General features: G+C 38.1%; 1 protein-coding gene and 1 long non-coding RNA gene across 5 annotated transcripts in view; one reads left to right on the top strand and one right to left on the bottom strand.

Moving 5' to 3' along the window:
- Nucleotides 1-10,304, bottom strand: part of SPACA1 (sperm acrosome associated 1) — a 79,020-nt gene extending 68,716 nt beyond the window's left edge. For 2 of the 4 annotated variants that reach the window (XM_072642795.1, XM_072642793.1), the window contains exons 1-3: nt 9,111-10,304; nt 8,781-8,867; nt 3,691-3,747 (exon numbers count right to left, since the gene is read on the bottom strand). In XM_072642795.1, coding sequence (XP_072498896.1) covers nt 3,691-3,747; nt 8,781-8,867; nt 9,111-9,246 — 280 coding nt within the window. In that variant the 5' untranslated portion in view covers nt 9,247-10,304. The remainder of the gene's footprint in view (nt 1-3,690; nt 3,748-8,780; nt 8,868-9,110) is intronic. The other 2 variants (XM_072642794.1, XM_072642796.1) reach the window with 2 other exon arrangements.
- Nucleotides 9,709-16,828, top strand: part of LOC140526518 (uncharacterized) — a 34,950-nt gene continuing 27,830 nt past the window's right edge. The window contains exon 1 of the long non-coding RNA XR_011974407.1: nt 9,709-9,796. This is a non-coding gene — a long non-coding RNA (uncharacterized lncRNA). The remainder of the gene's footprint in view (nt 9,797-16,828) is intronic.

Below are 16,828 nucleotides of genomic sequence, written 5' to 3'. Positions count from 1 at the left end.
TTGGAGTATTCCAAAAGTCAAAAGGCATCATATTATACTTGAAGTGTCCAGGAATATAGCCTTCCACACATCCCTCTTCCATATAAAAACCACAGATATCCAGTTGTGGGGGAGAGGGTGGGAATATTGTCATGGCACAACTAATCCAGTAAGTCAGAAGTTTTTGGGTGAAAGTGTCAGTCCTAGAGAGTGATCTGATTCAGCTTTCCACAGTAATGACCTTACCAGAATGTATCACTCTTATTTTTGTGACCAGTAGCAGGGACCCAGGTGATGATATGAGTCACTAGATGAATCTTTGGTGCAGGTTGGTATCAAGAAGTCCCAAAGGTCAAGATTCCGGGAACCAGTGAGGAAGAATGCCAGCAAAGGTTAAAGCTACTGAAACCAAACCAGTCATGCAATTTATAAGAGTATGAGTTTTAGAACTACAAACTGGCTGAAAAATCATCAAAACCATTCCTTTTGTTTTGTAGATAAGGAAAATGAGGTTCAGAGACATAAACGAATTTGCTCAAGTTTACACAGGCTATAAATAGCAGAGCTGGGCTCTGAACCCAGGACCTGACTACAAATCTGACATTCTTTTCCACTTAGTCATGGGACTGAAGGGAAGAGGGTCCCTCAGTCACTAAACACACTCTCAGAGTCTCAGTATTTGGTGTATGTGCATGGGACAGAAGCTGGGGGTCAGTCTGGCATTAAATGATTCTGATACACAATAGGCAGACACAGTGTTGGTAATACTAGGGGTTTATAGAGAGGGTTAATTGAGGCTGCACTGGGTCTACTGTGTAGATTATATTACATAAACTCAGGAAAGTTAGTTAGAGGTTATACTCAGGCCCATTCATCTCAAAGAGGGTTGACAAGCTTCTCTGGGAATTAGCTAAGAAGACCTGGTTTGGAATTAGAACAAGTCCTGCCATTTAATATTCATCTCTTTGCTGGATTTGCCAGTTCCAAGTTCTTTATGTAACTATATTGGAGGTCATCAATTTAGAGTTAAAAAAACCTTGGAGGTCACATAATCCAACATTCCCACTTTACTGACAAGGAAACACTCAGAGAGATTAAAGGGGCTTATCCAAGGTCACATAGGTAATAAATGACAGAGGCAAGATTTGACTACAAATCCATGTATGTGTATGTGTATTGCATATATGTGTACATATGTGAGCCCATGTGTGTGAAGATATACATAATATCCTTGTATGTATACACATTACTGTGTATGTATTTGTATATGTATGTGTATACAATTTTCTAGCATGTAATAGGCACTAAGTATAGGAAGGTAGGTTACCAGTCTCTTTTTCTTCTTTAGCATCAAGACCCCACCTAGACTATATTCAGTTCTGAGTATCACAGTTTAGAGGGTAGACAAAATAAGGCACAAAATGAAGTAGATCATCTGGATAGTGAAAGGATTTGAAAATATATCAAGGAAACCTTGGGGCAGCTAGGTGGTGTAGTGCAGAGAGCACTGGGCTTAGAAAGGAAGACCAGTCTTTTTGAGTTCAAATTCAACCTTAGACACTTACTAGTTGTGTGACCCTGGGCAAGTCATTTAACCATGTTTCCCTCAGTTTCATCATCTGAAAAAGGAACTGGAGAAGGAAATGGCTAACCACTCCAGTATCTTTGCCAAGAAAATTCCAATGAAGGTCACATTGAGTCAGACGTGACTAAAATGATTCAATAAGAACAAAGGAACTTCATGAAGACAGTGACACTGGAGAAGAGAATATTTGTGAGGCTCACAAAGCCATAGATTTAAAACTAGAAGGGACCTTGGAGGTCATCTATTACTACCCTCTCATTTAATAATTAGGAAAATGAGGTCAAGAGAGGTGATGTGACTTGTCACAAAGTCAGCAAAAGCCAGGAATTGAGTGTGGGACCTCTGACTTTGAATCCAGTACTATTTTCCACTAAGCTGCAATTATTTAAAGGCTGAGAGCAGGTGAGTAGCAGTCAATTTTGATTCTATATTAGGAAGTCCTGTACGACAGCTAGAAGAAATGGAGTGGAGCAGGCTACCACATGAGAAAATGTGCAAGCTGAGCATGGATGACTAACTAGCATCTCATTAGGCATATTGTAAGCAGGAGATTCCTGACCAGAGTAGTGAGTTGGACTAAATTATTTCTGAGAGCCTTCTCATGGATAAGATTCTATGGTTCTACGAACAAAAGATAGAATAAAGGAATTTGATCCAGAGAAGAATAATTTGCATTGGAAGCATTTACTTCCTCTAAATATGCATCATGAGGGCCAGTGTAGCACAGTGGTTAGAAAACCAGCCTCTGAGTCAGGAAAACCTATGCTCAAGTCCTGGTCTTTGATACATATAGACTGTGAAACTGACTATGAGTTACTTAATCTCTCAGTTCCCCCCCAATCAACTGTTTAAGACTCAAAGTTACCAAAGAATTGCTGATCTGCATTGTTATTGGAGGTTTTCTCTCCGGGAGTTTTATAGACCAAGAAAATTACAGGTCTGGTCCAAAAATGTGTATCATATAATTTGAGAAGCTTTTATATTTCTCAGAGATAATGTACAACTTATCAAATGAGTTCTCAAGTGATAGACACCATACATATAATGATAGTGCCAGGAATCAGAGATCCTGCTGCACCTGCTGTGAATATCTTATGAAGGCAGTAAGAAAAAAGTGTAAATTGCAGCTAGAGATTCACACATTTACTATGGGAATGCTTCTTACTTTGTGATTCCTATTATCAAGAAGGGGTGAAAAGATTGGCTCTCAGAAACTCTCTGATTAAAGAATCTAGATGTCTGAATAACTAACTACACACACTGAAAGAAAGAAATCAATTGTTATAATTGCCTTTTACTGAATTTAGGAACTCTGATGACCCTACATATGGGACATAGAATTCCACCTTGATACCAGCTCAGCAGGAATTCTCCATCTTTTCTTATGACATCGTTCAATGCATCCCCTTTTTCTCTCTCCTGTCAACTTTTTTCCATATCTTTTATCTGCTGCCAAATCCACAGCAATTAACCTGCTCTCCAGAGGGCAGATTTTATTCACAATACAGTTAATTTTATTTGTGAATATCAGTACTTTCTAAGCAATGTGGCCCATACCATCTGAGGCCACAAGTCACAGGGTTTATCTCTACAATAAGGCCAACAGCTATTCAGAGAGAGGACAAATATTCAGTCAGTCAGAGGAACAACATCTCTCCCACAGTCCATAACTCTTTTCTCCAGTATATGATATATGCCCTACAGCTCGTAGAAATGAAAGATGGAGAGATTGCTACAGACCAGCCTTTCAGGGGAAGGGGATCACTTTTGTCGGTGTTGGACATGGGGAAACATACTTGATCTGCATTGGAAGATTTCTTTATTTTCTCAACACTTCCCCGATGATCACAAATGAAGAAAATTGTTACTTAGGTGAAGGCAGCTCCTGTGCCAATTAATAAAGGAAGCTGCATTAAAATAAAGCTTTTAAAAAATGAAAAATTTCTGCCCCAAACTTTTAATCAGTTCAATTTTCCTTTTGTTAATTATAACCATTGGAAATTGAAATTAACGAAAGGTGAATAAAAGTAAATGCTGCAAATGCCAAATTGCTACAGTTAGCATTCCCTCCCCCACATCATCTCCTAAAAAAGTGACAGTACATTTTCATCTGCTGTGCTACTTACCACATGTAACTGTGCACATTCCAAATTCTACCTCCTTGGCTACTGTATTACTTATACCTAAACATAAAGCATGAACGCACATTTTACAATCAAATTCTTCCCAGGTGGAGCCCTATTAGTCAAGGAGAGAGAAAAAGACATATCTTATTATTGGTGAATATATTTCTTAATTTTGTTATGTGGTACAGGAATAAATAACAAAAGTAAGTTTTCTGTTATTAATTATGCAAACAGAGCCCAAGTGCTTAAAAAATCAACTATTCTTATTGTGCCATAAGAAATGACAAGCAGAATGGTTTCATGAAAACCTAGGAAGACTTATATGAATTGATGCAAAGTGAAGTAGTGGAACTAGGAGAACATTGTACACAGTAGCAACAACTTTGTAAGGATGATCAACTGTGAAACACTTGGCTGCTCTGATCAAGACAATAACCCAAATCAATTCCAAAAGACCCATGATGAAAAATATTATCCACCTCTGGAGAGAGGACAGATGAAATGTAGATTAAAGAAGGCTTTTTCTTACTTTCTTTGCTTCTTACTTTTATTATTAATATTATTATTGCAACATAGCTAATGTGGAAATATGTTTTGCATAATTTCACATGTAAAATTGCTATCGTATTGCTTGCCTTCTCAATGGGTGGGGGAGGAAAGGGAGGAAGAGAATTTGGTACTTCAATTTTCTTTAAATGAATATTAAAAATAAATTTTTTTTAAAGAAAGAAATCAGGTATTCAAGGAGATAAACTATAAACAAGATTTCTATTTAAAAAATCCACATATATCTTTTAAAATAACATGTTTTCTTTACCAATTAGTCCATGTTAAATTAATGGTAGGTGTATGATATAGTGATCTGCCTGCTTTGAAGGACTAGGCTCTTCCAGATAGTTAATATGTACACAGATAGATAGGTTTCATGCATTGGATTTATTAAAATTGTAAAAACTATACATCATTTCCATTCATTTTCTATAGCTCCATGTTTACTTCCAGGAACTGGCCTTGGTATCAGATGGAAAAGATTCCTCTATGTTGCATGAAAATAGTTGAGGAATTTACCCAACAGGTATTCAATTCCTTTTAAATCCTAAAATCATATATTTAGAGTGGAAGGTCAGCAAGTCCAGTTCTTTCATTTTACAGACAAGGACCTTGAGGCCCACAGAGGTTGAGACTTTCCTACAGTCCCTCAAGTTAAGTAAGTAGCAGAGCCAGGACTCAAACCCAGATCCTTGAACTCACAATCCCCTTCTTTTCCTTTGTACCATACTAATTCTGTGATGAAATGTCTCAAATTTTCCAGCTCTTCTTCATTTGGGGTTGAAGTTCAAGGAAAAAAAGCTTAGATATAAACAAATGTGAACTTCACCTTTCAGCCTGGGAGTCAAATCTCAACTAATTAAAACAAACAAAAAAAAGAAGTTTTATGTATGAATATGTGTGTGTGTCCACACATGCAGATATGTGTGTATTTTTTTTACCAACCTAAAATCATCTGCTCACACTATCACAGTATATTTATTCAAAACAAAAATCATGTTCTCTTAACCAATACCTGTCAAAACTATACACATTTTTCTCCTTTTTCTGATTAATATAATGCCTTAATATCTTAAGGAAGGTAATTTTCACATGTAATTTTTGGTTAGACAAGTAGTAACTAGAATCACTGTACTTTACACATAATAGAAACTCTGAAGATATTTGTAATGGATTTGTTATGGTTAATTTCAAATGGATGCATAGGATGGGTCATGGATTTGGTAGCAGAAGGGATCATATAATGGTAATCTAGTATAATTCCTTCATTTTCCAGACAAGAAAACTGAGATCTAGAAAGGTGAAGTGAGTTTCCCAAGGTCATATAGATAAAATGGAGCAGTAGGAATTTGAATCCAAATTCCTTTGACTCTAAATCTAGTACTTTTCATACTACAAGTATAGGTTTCCATTACTGAAATAATGGTGCTTATGGTCAATATGGTCAGGGTGGTTAGGTGGCACAGAGGATAGAGGACCAGACTTGCAATCAGGAAAACTTATCTTCCTGAGTTCAAATCCGACCTCAGGTACTGTTTGAACCTGGGCAGGTTACTTAACATTGTTTGCCTCAGTTTGTTAATCTGTAAAATGAGCTGGAGAAGGAAATGGCAAACCACTCCAGTATCTCTGCCACGAAAACCCCAAAGAGGGACACAAATTAGACTCGACAGAAACAACATAACAATAATAACAACAAACGGTTAATTTCAAGTAGAATCATTGGAAGGGTCAATGCTTTTAGATCCAGAGATAATATGAATAACCTAGAACAACTCCCTCATTTTCAAGATTTGTAAACTGAGGCCTAGAAAGGTGAAGCCAGTTTCACAACATTGCATAGGTAAAAAGAGGCGGTCCCTTTGATTTTAAATCTAGTACTCTTTCCACTACAGGTATATATTTTCATTACTGAGATAATGGGATACTTTATATTACTATAGTAAGAAACAAATTAAAACTCAACCTCTTTACACATTAAAGAAAGGTAAGGTCATAGATACTTAAACTAACATTCCTTTATGTACCTTTTTTTTACCAAAAAAAAAAAAAAGTCCTGAATCAATCAGCAAATACTTATTGAATAGTCACTATTTCTTCTTCATTATGCTAGAAATGGTGATCATGTGACCACATCAAGTCTGCCATTCCATCTTGCTACCATTAATAAATGATGTGGGATTTTCCATTATGGATTCAAGGAAAATCTAGCTCCCAGAACTATTTTCTGAGGATGAGATTTGAATCAGTAGGAACATTTTCACTTTCCAAAACAACTACTCCAGCATCTTACAAGATCTTTTTCTCCCTTAACTTTAAGTAGCAAAGCAATAAGAAATTGATGACCGTGACTCACTTTAAAGGGCATTTGCAGATATTTGTTACTTGCAATATTTCCAGATACATCTAAGTCAATATTTTAAAACAAGAAAGCTCAGTAAAGCAAAATTTGTGACCCTTTTATCTGTACAGAATGCTTGGCTTATTTTATATCAGATAAATAAAATACTTTTATTATATATATATTTCATGGGGTGAAATCTTTATACACAAATCTTTCACATCATAAGATAAAAGAAAATGCTTTTTTAAAAATAGCTGCAGTTCTAGTCAAAGAAATGCTAGGATTCTCAGATCGAAGACCATCTAGCCTTGGATTTGAAATGTCATCAATTCATATGCAACTCATTATACACCAGCTTCAAAACAAGCTGTATAAATAATGAAAAGTAATATGTAAAACATTTTATATGTCTCTGAGTTATTTATCATAACCTACTCTAACCCTTGACTAGTTTAATATTAAAATAGATGAGAAAGCGGTTTCAACATCAGTATGTAGAGATAAACTCATGTGTACACTGAAATGTTCTTCCCCAAGTTTAGAATCACTGAATCACCTTCTTTTTCATACTTCCACAACCAAGTATCTTTCTACCATTCCATAATGTCATGCCATTTAGGCAGCTACAAACTTTGATCCCATCATTAACCTCAGTGAGTCAGTTCTTTTCTAACACTGAAGATCAATCTGTCATCAAGGAAATAGGAAAAGGCTATTAAACAATCAACTTCCTCCAGATAGACAGATATTGAGAGAGATGGAGATAGAGATAAATAGATTGATACATAGATATGGAAATAGAGGGAAAGATAGACAGACAGACAGAGAGACACAGACAGACAGACAGACAGATAGATAGATAGATAGATAGATAGATAGATAGATAGATAGATAGATAGATAGATAGATGATAGGTATTTAGAGGGAGATGGAGATAAAGAAGATAGATAGATAGAGATAAAAGTAGATAGAGATGGAGAGAGATACAGATGGAGATAGGCAGATAATAAATAGATAGATGATAGATTGTTTGAAAGGCATTAGATCACCAATTAAACTAGGAGGTAATTTCATGACCATTCCTGGGCAAAGGGAAATCACTTAGCTATAGGAAGGTCAAAAAATCAAAAGTTGCACCTAAGCTTTTCCTTGCAAGCATGTGAGTAAGAATGTGGATTAGAATGTAACAAATTTATGTACAAGGTAGGAACAATAGGATTGGCTCCTTTGGATTTATTTGAGACAGTCACAAGTTAAGTTCCTTGTCTGGTGTTAGGTCTTGGGTAAAAGTGACCTAGGACAGTTGTGTGGCTTCCTGGAAGCATTAAGTGATAAACAGATGTGTGCATGTGAAAAAAAAAGTGTCCCAAAAGTCTTAGTGCAGTTTTATGCTTTAATAGCTTAAAACTGTACTAAAACTTTTGAAACTAAATATAGAGATAGAGATGCCAATATAGATATGGATATAGATACAAATTTAGATATGGGCTTATTTATAGTCATATTTATATTTATATCTCTACATATCTGCTATTCCAAGTTTTAATGAAGTTTTAAGCTATTAAACTATAAAACCTCACTAAGACTTTAGGGACACTGGGTGTTTATATTCACATATATACACATCACAATCCAGAGATCCCTATGTTGTTAAATGATACTAAAATTTATACTTTCTCTGCATTCCAAAAACAAAAACTTTGTTAGGTGAGGGTGGAGCAGTGTCATAGGGGAAGGTGGAAAGTGGTAGTGGCAGGGAAGTGCTGTCTTAAAGCTGACAGTAAGAAAAAGTAGCACACAACAGAATTAAAGAAGTTGACTGAACGTTTTCTTTGGTGACCACCCTCAAAAAAAACAAACAAAAGAGGAGTTGCTGGGTGGAGTGGGGAAGACACAGAAAATTTTGCTCTCAAGTAAAGATTTGAGTGCTTCTGTCAGACATTCTACTTATAAAAGACAGTGTCAGCATTCCTGACTATGATTCTTACCCCCCCCCCCCCACCCCCGCTGTAAACCGCAGAGAGAAAACTGGCTCTTGCTCTTTCTTTCTGGGGAGGACCAGTCTGACTGGTCCTTGGGACCATCGCGCTTGTGACGTCACAGTCAGAACGTGGCCCCTACAGGTCCCCTCATTTCGGAGTAGCAGAGAGCATATAGACACGCTTAGCACATTCAAAAGCATCACCAACACGCTCACCTTCGTTTATGGGGATGTTACCGGGAATTGAGAAGGAATGAAAGTTGACAGGCGAGAAGTCCTGGAAACTAGCTTCCCCTTGGATGCCTGGGAAGGGAAGGGAACTCGTACTTCCTCAGGCCATCTCTCCAGGGCTGCCACCCTCCTACCCCACCATCCCCCATTTCGTCCCTCCCACTCAGACCAGAGCTCTTGAAGTTTAACTAGGGGGTCTCAACCTTGCTCTGAGCAAGGTCCCTCCCTCCTTCTCTCTCCTGCCTTAGCTCGCAGTGCCTGGCCTTCTACCTTTCCCACTCTCATCCTCGCCTAAACCCAGGTGCAGCCTCTCACCGCCCTCCGAAACGAATAAGACGGGGTTGTTGAGGTCGGTGGCGTTATTTTCCCCCACCAGCTCGCTGCCCGGTAGTAGGAGCAACGCCCCTAGCACGAACTCCAGCCTCGCAGAGAAGTTGCAGCCAGAGCCCATGGCCTCTACAGCCTCCAAGCCCAGAGCGCAGCCTTCGCGGGAGTGAGGACGCACAGAACCCTGTGGCACCCCGCTGCGCCCTGCAGGTCCCCAGTCCCCGGGGTAACCATTGAAGCGTCACTGGGCCCATCACAATTCTCTGATCTTGCAGCATTCTGACAGCCCCTCTGCTCCACAAACATGAACCTGGGGAGGAGGAAGACATGCACAGCAGGTCTAGAAGGGCTGGGCTTGGCAGGAAAGTGGAATTGAACTGAGGGAAGTTCTAAAGAGGCTCCAACCCACTCTGTCCATGGTGTTTGTGAGCTTGCCCAAGGTACAGGACAGTTGCAAGGCTAAAAATTAATTTCCTTTCCCAGTGTTGGACACCTTTATCTTCTCATTTAGTATGTTTGACCTTGGAGACACCTTCTACTCTGCTTTCCATTGTAGCTTGTATCCCAGATCATAGATCTAGAGTTGAAAGGGACCTTAATCCCAACTTCTTCTGTAACAGAAGAAGAAACAGGCACAGTGAAGTTCAATGACTTGCCCAACGTCATCATGGGTGGTAAGTGGGACGACTGCTATTTGAAAACTGGGGTCTTTCTAATGCACTATTTTCCCTAATATTTGTAAACAATATTCCAGTAGTTTGCAGCACAGCACTCTTCATGATTATGACAAGCTGGAGTATGCACAAGAATATAACAGGATGGTGAGAGAGGTAGAGAACTTGGCATGTAAGAAATAATTTTAAAAATTGGCAATGAATAAAAGAAGATGTAGAGGTGACATGAACTTGATAAATGCTTGTTCCCTCCCTTTCCCTACCTCTTGGCAAGTGTCTTTCATAACCTTGTTCCTCCTTTTCATTCCCCAATACCCACTATCATCAAGGAAAAGGGAGCTAAAAGATTGAGAAATACAGAATTCCTGCCTCTACCCCAATATGTGGATATTTAGAAAGACCTCTCAGACTACAACACCTCTTTGACAAGAAGGAATTGCTTAACTTTCTCCATTCCAGTCTCCCTCCCCCAACATAACTTGCCAAAAAAAAAAAAATCTTGAAGAGCAAGAACTGTAAGAAGACCTGAGACATGATCAAGGTCAACCCCTTCCTTCTAAAGACAAAGAAACAGATTCACAGAAATCAAAATGTCTTCCTTAAAGTGATGTAAAAGGAAGGAGCAGAGTGAGTCTACATTCAAATCCAAAACTCTTTTCGCCACACATTAGCTCCCTTTTCTTCCCCAAATCAAATTCCCTCCCATCAAAGTTACCTTCCTGATACCCAAAGCTGGAAGTAAAAGTCAGAAGGTCATTGGGTTGTGCTACTCCAGGAAACAAACACCTGGTAACTGATGAAAGATAATAACTTATCTATTCCCCTTGCATACGCTGTTAGGACTGGTTCCTCTAGGAGGTTGGGGTGATGATCTCCAAGGAAGTTGTTAGTTCTAAAATTTTGACTGTACTATGAAAATAAAATAAGCTTTTCTTTCATCACCAAAAATTGTAAAACTAGAACAAATTAAAAGGAAGTTTTAGAATGAATGAATTTTTTTTCCTTCAAGTAGTTAGAAATCTCTTCCTTATGGGTGTGTGTGTGTGTGTGTGTGTGTGTGTGTGTGTGTATGTGTGTGTAGTTTAAAGGGATTGTCTAATGGGGTGATTAGGTATGTTCAAAGGTAAATATGATCCTTTCTAGAATGTAAGTGCATAAAGGAAATTTTAAATGGGCTATTTGACAAGCATTTCATTAATTATGCTTGTTGGCCTACTATATGCCAGATACTTTGCTAGGTGTTGGGACTATAAAGGCAACGATACTATTCCGGCCGGCCCTGTGAGCTTACATTCTTGGAGGATCTGGGAAAGTGGGGCAGATTAAGCACTATGATTTCAAATTACTGTATTCAACTTCAGTAATAGGTAAATTTATAGTAGGCAGGTAAGTGCCTTAAAGGGTCAGTTAGTTCATTATTTGTGACAATAATAGAAAATTCAATTTGTTGCTACACCAGACTTTGGTTTAGAGAACAGATCAAAGACAGGAACCCTAAAAGTAGTCATTACACAAGCCTGAAACCATAGTGTAAGGATTATATAACTTGTTAGGTCATTAAAATACTTGAAATATTATAGATCAAAAATCAAAATGTATGCAGATTCCTGAAATTTAGAGATATTCCCTTATTTCATGGACAAGTGATGTCTTTTATGATAAAAACATGGATAATAGGTCAGAAAAAAATTCATACTGGTATCTCTTAAAAGACATTTTCAAAGGGATAGCTAAAGTAAGTGACAACATGCACTGCCAAATGCAATATTCCAAATAAATAGTGGTTATATTATCATGGGACAGTTGTTGAACTCAAAGGTTAATTTCGAACACCTTCACATCTTGTTGAAGATATTACCTTCCTGTGGAAGAAAAACTTTAGTCACACAAACTCCAATATGTCTAATTTAGCTTAGAGAAACATTTTTGACCTAATAAATTAACAAGATCTGGTGGGAATCAAAATGGAAATTAAGAATTTCAAAGACAAGCTACAAGATTTAAAAATGAAATGAAATTTGAAAAAGCATTCAGCAAAGTAGCATCAAAATCAGAGAAATATGTATTGAGTTCCTCATTTACTAATGTGTCAGGCACTGTGCTAAGTGCTGGGTATATAAAGGCAAAAAACATGGTTCCTGCCCTCAGAGAGCTCACAATCTAATGGGAAAGACAATATGAAAATAACATGTGAGATATATACCCATTTAAATGGGAAATAATCTCAGTTGGAACACAATGGGGCAGAGGCTAGAAGGATCTTCTGCAGATGACAGGATTTGAGCTGTGTCTCAAAAGTAGCTATGGAAACCAGGAAATAAAGGTGAAAAGGAAGAATATTCCAGGTATAATGAGAGTGTGGCATATTCACATATCACCTAAAATGGTATTACTCATGTGAGAGTCATCTGAGACTTGTTCTTGGGAGTGAAAAGGGCTGGTGTACATTGGCTAGGAAAAGCCTTTTCCCATTGGCTGCATAGCTGGAACAGCTACATCTTTAAATCTACCTGACCAAGCACAGAAGTTCTCTTTTTTCCCATTCAAGGCTGCAGGTAGACTCATTCACTCACAGCATCATGACACTGTGTAGTAAGGGAGGTAGTGTCTAAGGACTACTGCCCTGCCCCGCCCCCCACACACACACACACTTCCCAGCTCACTCCCCTCACTCCTGGCCATATAACTCTGGCAAATGAGTTTGATGTCTGGTTTGTCTTTTCTAGGTGTACAGAGAGGAGCATAAGACCCAAGACCTTGAGCCATGGGGAATTTTTAAGCCAAAGATTCCAGGCCAGATGTTACAATCAGTCCAGCAGAAAAGCCCTGACAAGAGAGGGTCCAAGTAGAAAGGGGAGGAGAACTTGAATTTAGTGGAACAAATGCTATATAAAAACTGTTAACTTGTGGACCTAATCCCCTTTCCCTCCCCAGAGGCTAAAATAGTATAGTAAGGGTTATGTCCCCAGATGCTGGGGAAATGTTGGGTTATTTTTTTATGTATTTTAAATTTTTTTATGGCAAGGAGAAGGCAATTAGGTTTGAGTGACTTGCCCAGAGTCACACAGTTAGTAAGTGCCTGAGGTTGGATTTGAACTCAGGTCCTTCTGATTCCAAGGACAGTACTCTATGTCCTGTGTCACCTAGCTTTTTCTTTAATTTTGCCATATCTTTGAAATAAGTGTTACTTTAACTAGCCTAAATGAATATTATTTTAAATAACCTAATCTGAATTAAAGTAGTTAAATGTAATTAGACTGCTTAGCCCCTAAAATCTGGAGGGGGGCAGTTAGAGAGTGATATAACAGATCTGGCTCCAATTAAGACTCCAATTAATATCCACTGAATAACTGTTACACAAGGACAGCCAGTTAAAAGTCATGGTCTTAGGTTATGAAAAGTCTTCTTCACAGCCAGCCAGAAATGTGGCATAGATTCCAATGTAAGACTGGAGTGGTAGGAAAGTTCTAGATTCTAAAGGGCTCTAGATGCCAAACTAAGCATTATTATGTTTATCCTGGAGGTAATAGGAAATCATTGGCATTATATTAGGAGGGATGAGACATAGTCAGATCTGCACTCTATAAAAATAATAAGTAGCAATATTAAAGTTAGCATATATATATATGCACACAAATGCATCTACCTATACATCTACATATATTGATATATATTTGTGTATCTATCTATCTATCTATCTATATATATATATACATACACACGTGTGTTAAAACTTTAAGATTCACAAAGTGCTTTACAGATATTATCTCAGTTGATACAATAACCCTGGCAGGCAGGTACTATTATTCCCATTTTATAGATGAGGCAACTGAGGCAGATGAAAATTAAGTGACTTGCCCAGATTTTCACAGAGGTAGTAATTGTCTGAGATGGTCTCAGGTCTTAGGATTCCAGTTCTAGTTCTTTACTCACTGCTTCACTTACTAGCTGAGCATCAAATCACTTTGGTAGCTGGATGGAGGATGAGCTGGAATGAGGGAAGACTTGATGTAGGGAACCAAGCAGAAGGTTATTTCGATGGTCCAGACACAAGGTGATGAGGACCTGTACAGGGGAGATAGCAATGCAAGGAGATGGATGTATATCAGAGATATTATGAAATAAGATGATTGATCCCAGCAGATTGGATATGAGGAGTGTGAAAGAGGAGTGGAAGATGACACAGATGATACTGAGGTTGTAAGACTGGATAGTTAGGAGGATGGCAGTGTCCTTGAGAGCTCTAGGGCAGTTGAGTTGCAGTTTTGTTGTTGTTCAGTCATTTTTAACTCATGTCTGACTCTTTGTGACCCCATTTGGAGTTTTCTTGGCAAAGGTACTAGAATGGTTTGCCATTTCTTTCTCCACTTTATTTCACAGATGACGAAACTGAGGCAAACAGGGTTAAGTGACTTGCTCAGCTAGTAAGTGTCCAAGGCTGGATTTGAACTCAAGTTTTCCTGACTCCAAGCACTTTATCTGTTGGATCACTTTGCTATCTACTGTGCAGTTAGTGATATAAAAATGAATAAGAAACTATTCCTATCCTTTAGAAACATTGTCTAGTGGAGAGACAAGGAATGAACATGTAATAATTTAAACAATAATAAAAGATCAAAATAATCATTTGAAATCATAGAATGCATGACTCAAGGCTTAATTGGATGCTTTGATGGATCTGTGATCTCATCAATGTGGATAATCCATGCATTGAAGGAGAGAGCAACCCATTCTCCAGGTTGGGCAACTCTTTCTCTATGTCCCTCACTATGAATCCCATATTTTTTCTGTGGGAAAATGGGTTAATCAGGCTACCTCTACACTATTATTCAAGTGATTTATTAAAATATTGAGTGGAACAGAGGCAAGGGTGGAGCCCCATGACATTCTGAGGGAGACATGCCTCAGGACTGACACTAGTAAATTAATCAAGATTCTTTGAGTCCACCAGTTCAACCACTTCCAGATTCACCTAATAATGTTATCTATCATCTGGCTCCCTTCTCCCATATTGGCCACAAGAAACCTAGGTATATTCTGAAAATAGCATTCCCCTAGTCCAGTGGTTCCCAACTTTTTAATTTTTTTTGTTACATGAAAACCTTTCTGGAACAGCCACAACAATAAAATATGTTTTGAAACCTCCAGGGCAATCTAATATACCACCACTAAGCATTTATTAAGTGCCTATTATATGTCAGTTATTATGCTGTGTATGAGGTGTTCAGGGAGGACCAGCACCTCGGGTGTGAGGGCTTGCTGAGTCCTTTTCAGGGCTACACCTTTGGTGTCTACCTTTCACCCAACTCTCATCTATGGTTCTAAGAACCTGTAGCATGCATAGCAACCACACTGCGGTAAAACTGTCTTGGTAAATGGGCTTACACCAAGGTGAGGGTAATTGACAAACTTTTAATCCATAAGTGAGCTGAGGTGATGTTTACCCCAAGTATGTGAAAAGTTCCCCGGTGGAAAGAGCAGATTAAAAAAATTTGCTCCAATTCCATAAAGGCGTCTGAAGCAGGTGCTATGGAGTACTTAGAGTTTGGTCAAACATTAGAGACATTAATTATTTAGATTTTTGTCTTGCTATTGGACTTCAATGACTCTGGGAGAATGAGGCTGTGGATTTTGCACAACTCTGCCTCATTTAAATCCAAATCATGCACAATTCAAGACATCGCCCCATGATGTCATTGGTTCTCTTTGAAAACGAAAGATGAACTATGCTAAATGCTTTACAAATATTATCTCATTTGATCCTTACAACAAGCCTAGGAGGTAGGTGCTATTATTATCCCCATTTTACAGATATGAAAATTGAGGCAAACAGAGGCTAAGTACCACTTACACAGTGAGTGTCTGAGTCTGGATTTAAACTTAGTATTTCCTGACTCCAGGATCAGTGTTCTATTCACTATACTACCTAGCTGCCTCTCGGCACCCTTAAATTTTACATATATACATATACATGTGAATGTATGTTAATATATATATGCATATACATATATTATACACACACACGCATATTTGTTTCTGATGGTAGTCATCTTGGTGGGGGAGAGAAAAAAGGAAAAAAAGAAATTTGCATGATAACTTTATTGTACATTTGGAGAGAATAGCAAGTTGTACATGGTAGATTTGTAGTTTCATGTGCAATCATCTTTTTCATTGTACTGTGTTATAGAAATACTTATTTTATCCCATGAATTGAAAATAATTTTTTTTAATTTTTAATGGGACCCTTGGACCATTAATATGAACTCCTTGACTATGACCAGTGGATAGACTTGTTCACTCCAGCGTGAGGAAATCTTGAGAGAGATTTGGGCTTTGGATTCAAATGTTTACCATGTACCTTGTCAATGCACCATGGAGATAGTTGCATTCTTCACCAGGCTTCATTCGTAACCTCTGCCTCTACCCCTCTGCTGCCTAGGCAGTTCCTTCATTGTAAAAGAGATTAGTGGCTTTTCTTCGCTGGGAACAAGGAGAGGTCCAAAAGAATTAAAGAGAGATTAGCAGCAAAGAGAACTTCTTTATAGCCAGAGAAATGAAAATGAAAAAAAATTATTTCAAAAAGAAGGGGTTTAGAGAGCTGTCCAAATCATTTTTTGTATTGACAATTCCTAAATTTTGAATAAGCATTTTTATTAGTATGGCACAGTTGGGGAGAATTTCTTCATTTCTGGGAATCATGAGGGCATATCCTCTTCAAACAGGGTAGGTAAAGTGTACAGCCTCAAGATGCAGTGTGCCACGGTGAATAGATTTCATGTCATGAAGTCAGGAAGACCTGGGCTGGGATCACATTTTACCTCACAGAATCACTAAATGATTCTAAAGAGGATCTCCCTGATCCTCAATTTCCTCATTTGTAAGATAGGGTCAATAATATCACCTACTTCACATTGTGAGGCAAATTATAGATCATAAAATGGAAAAAGATCTTAGGAATCATCCAGTCCTTCCTCATCATTTTATAGATAAGGTAACTGAGGTCTAGAGAGTTTGTGACTCACCCAAGCATAC

The sequence above is a fragment of the Notamacropus eugenii genome, chromosome 2 (genome assembly GCF_028372415.1).
Source record: "Notamacropus eugenii isolate mMacEug1 chromosome 2, mMacEug1.pri_v2, whole genome shotgun sequence".
NCBI lineage: Eukaryota > Metazoa > Chordata > Mammalia > Diprotodontia > Macropodidae > Notamacropus > Notamacropus eugenii.
Note: the sequence above shows the minus strand (reverse complement) of the source record. Positions and strands in the feature narration are given on the sequence as shown.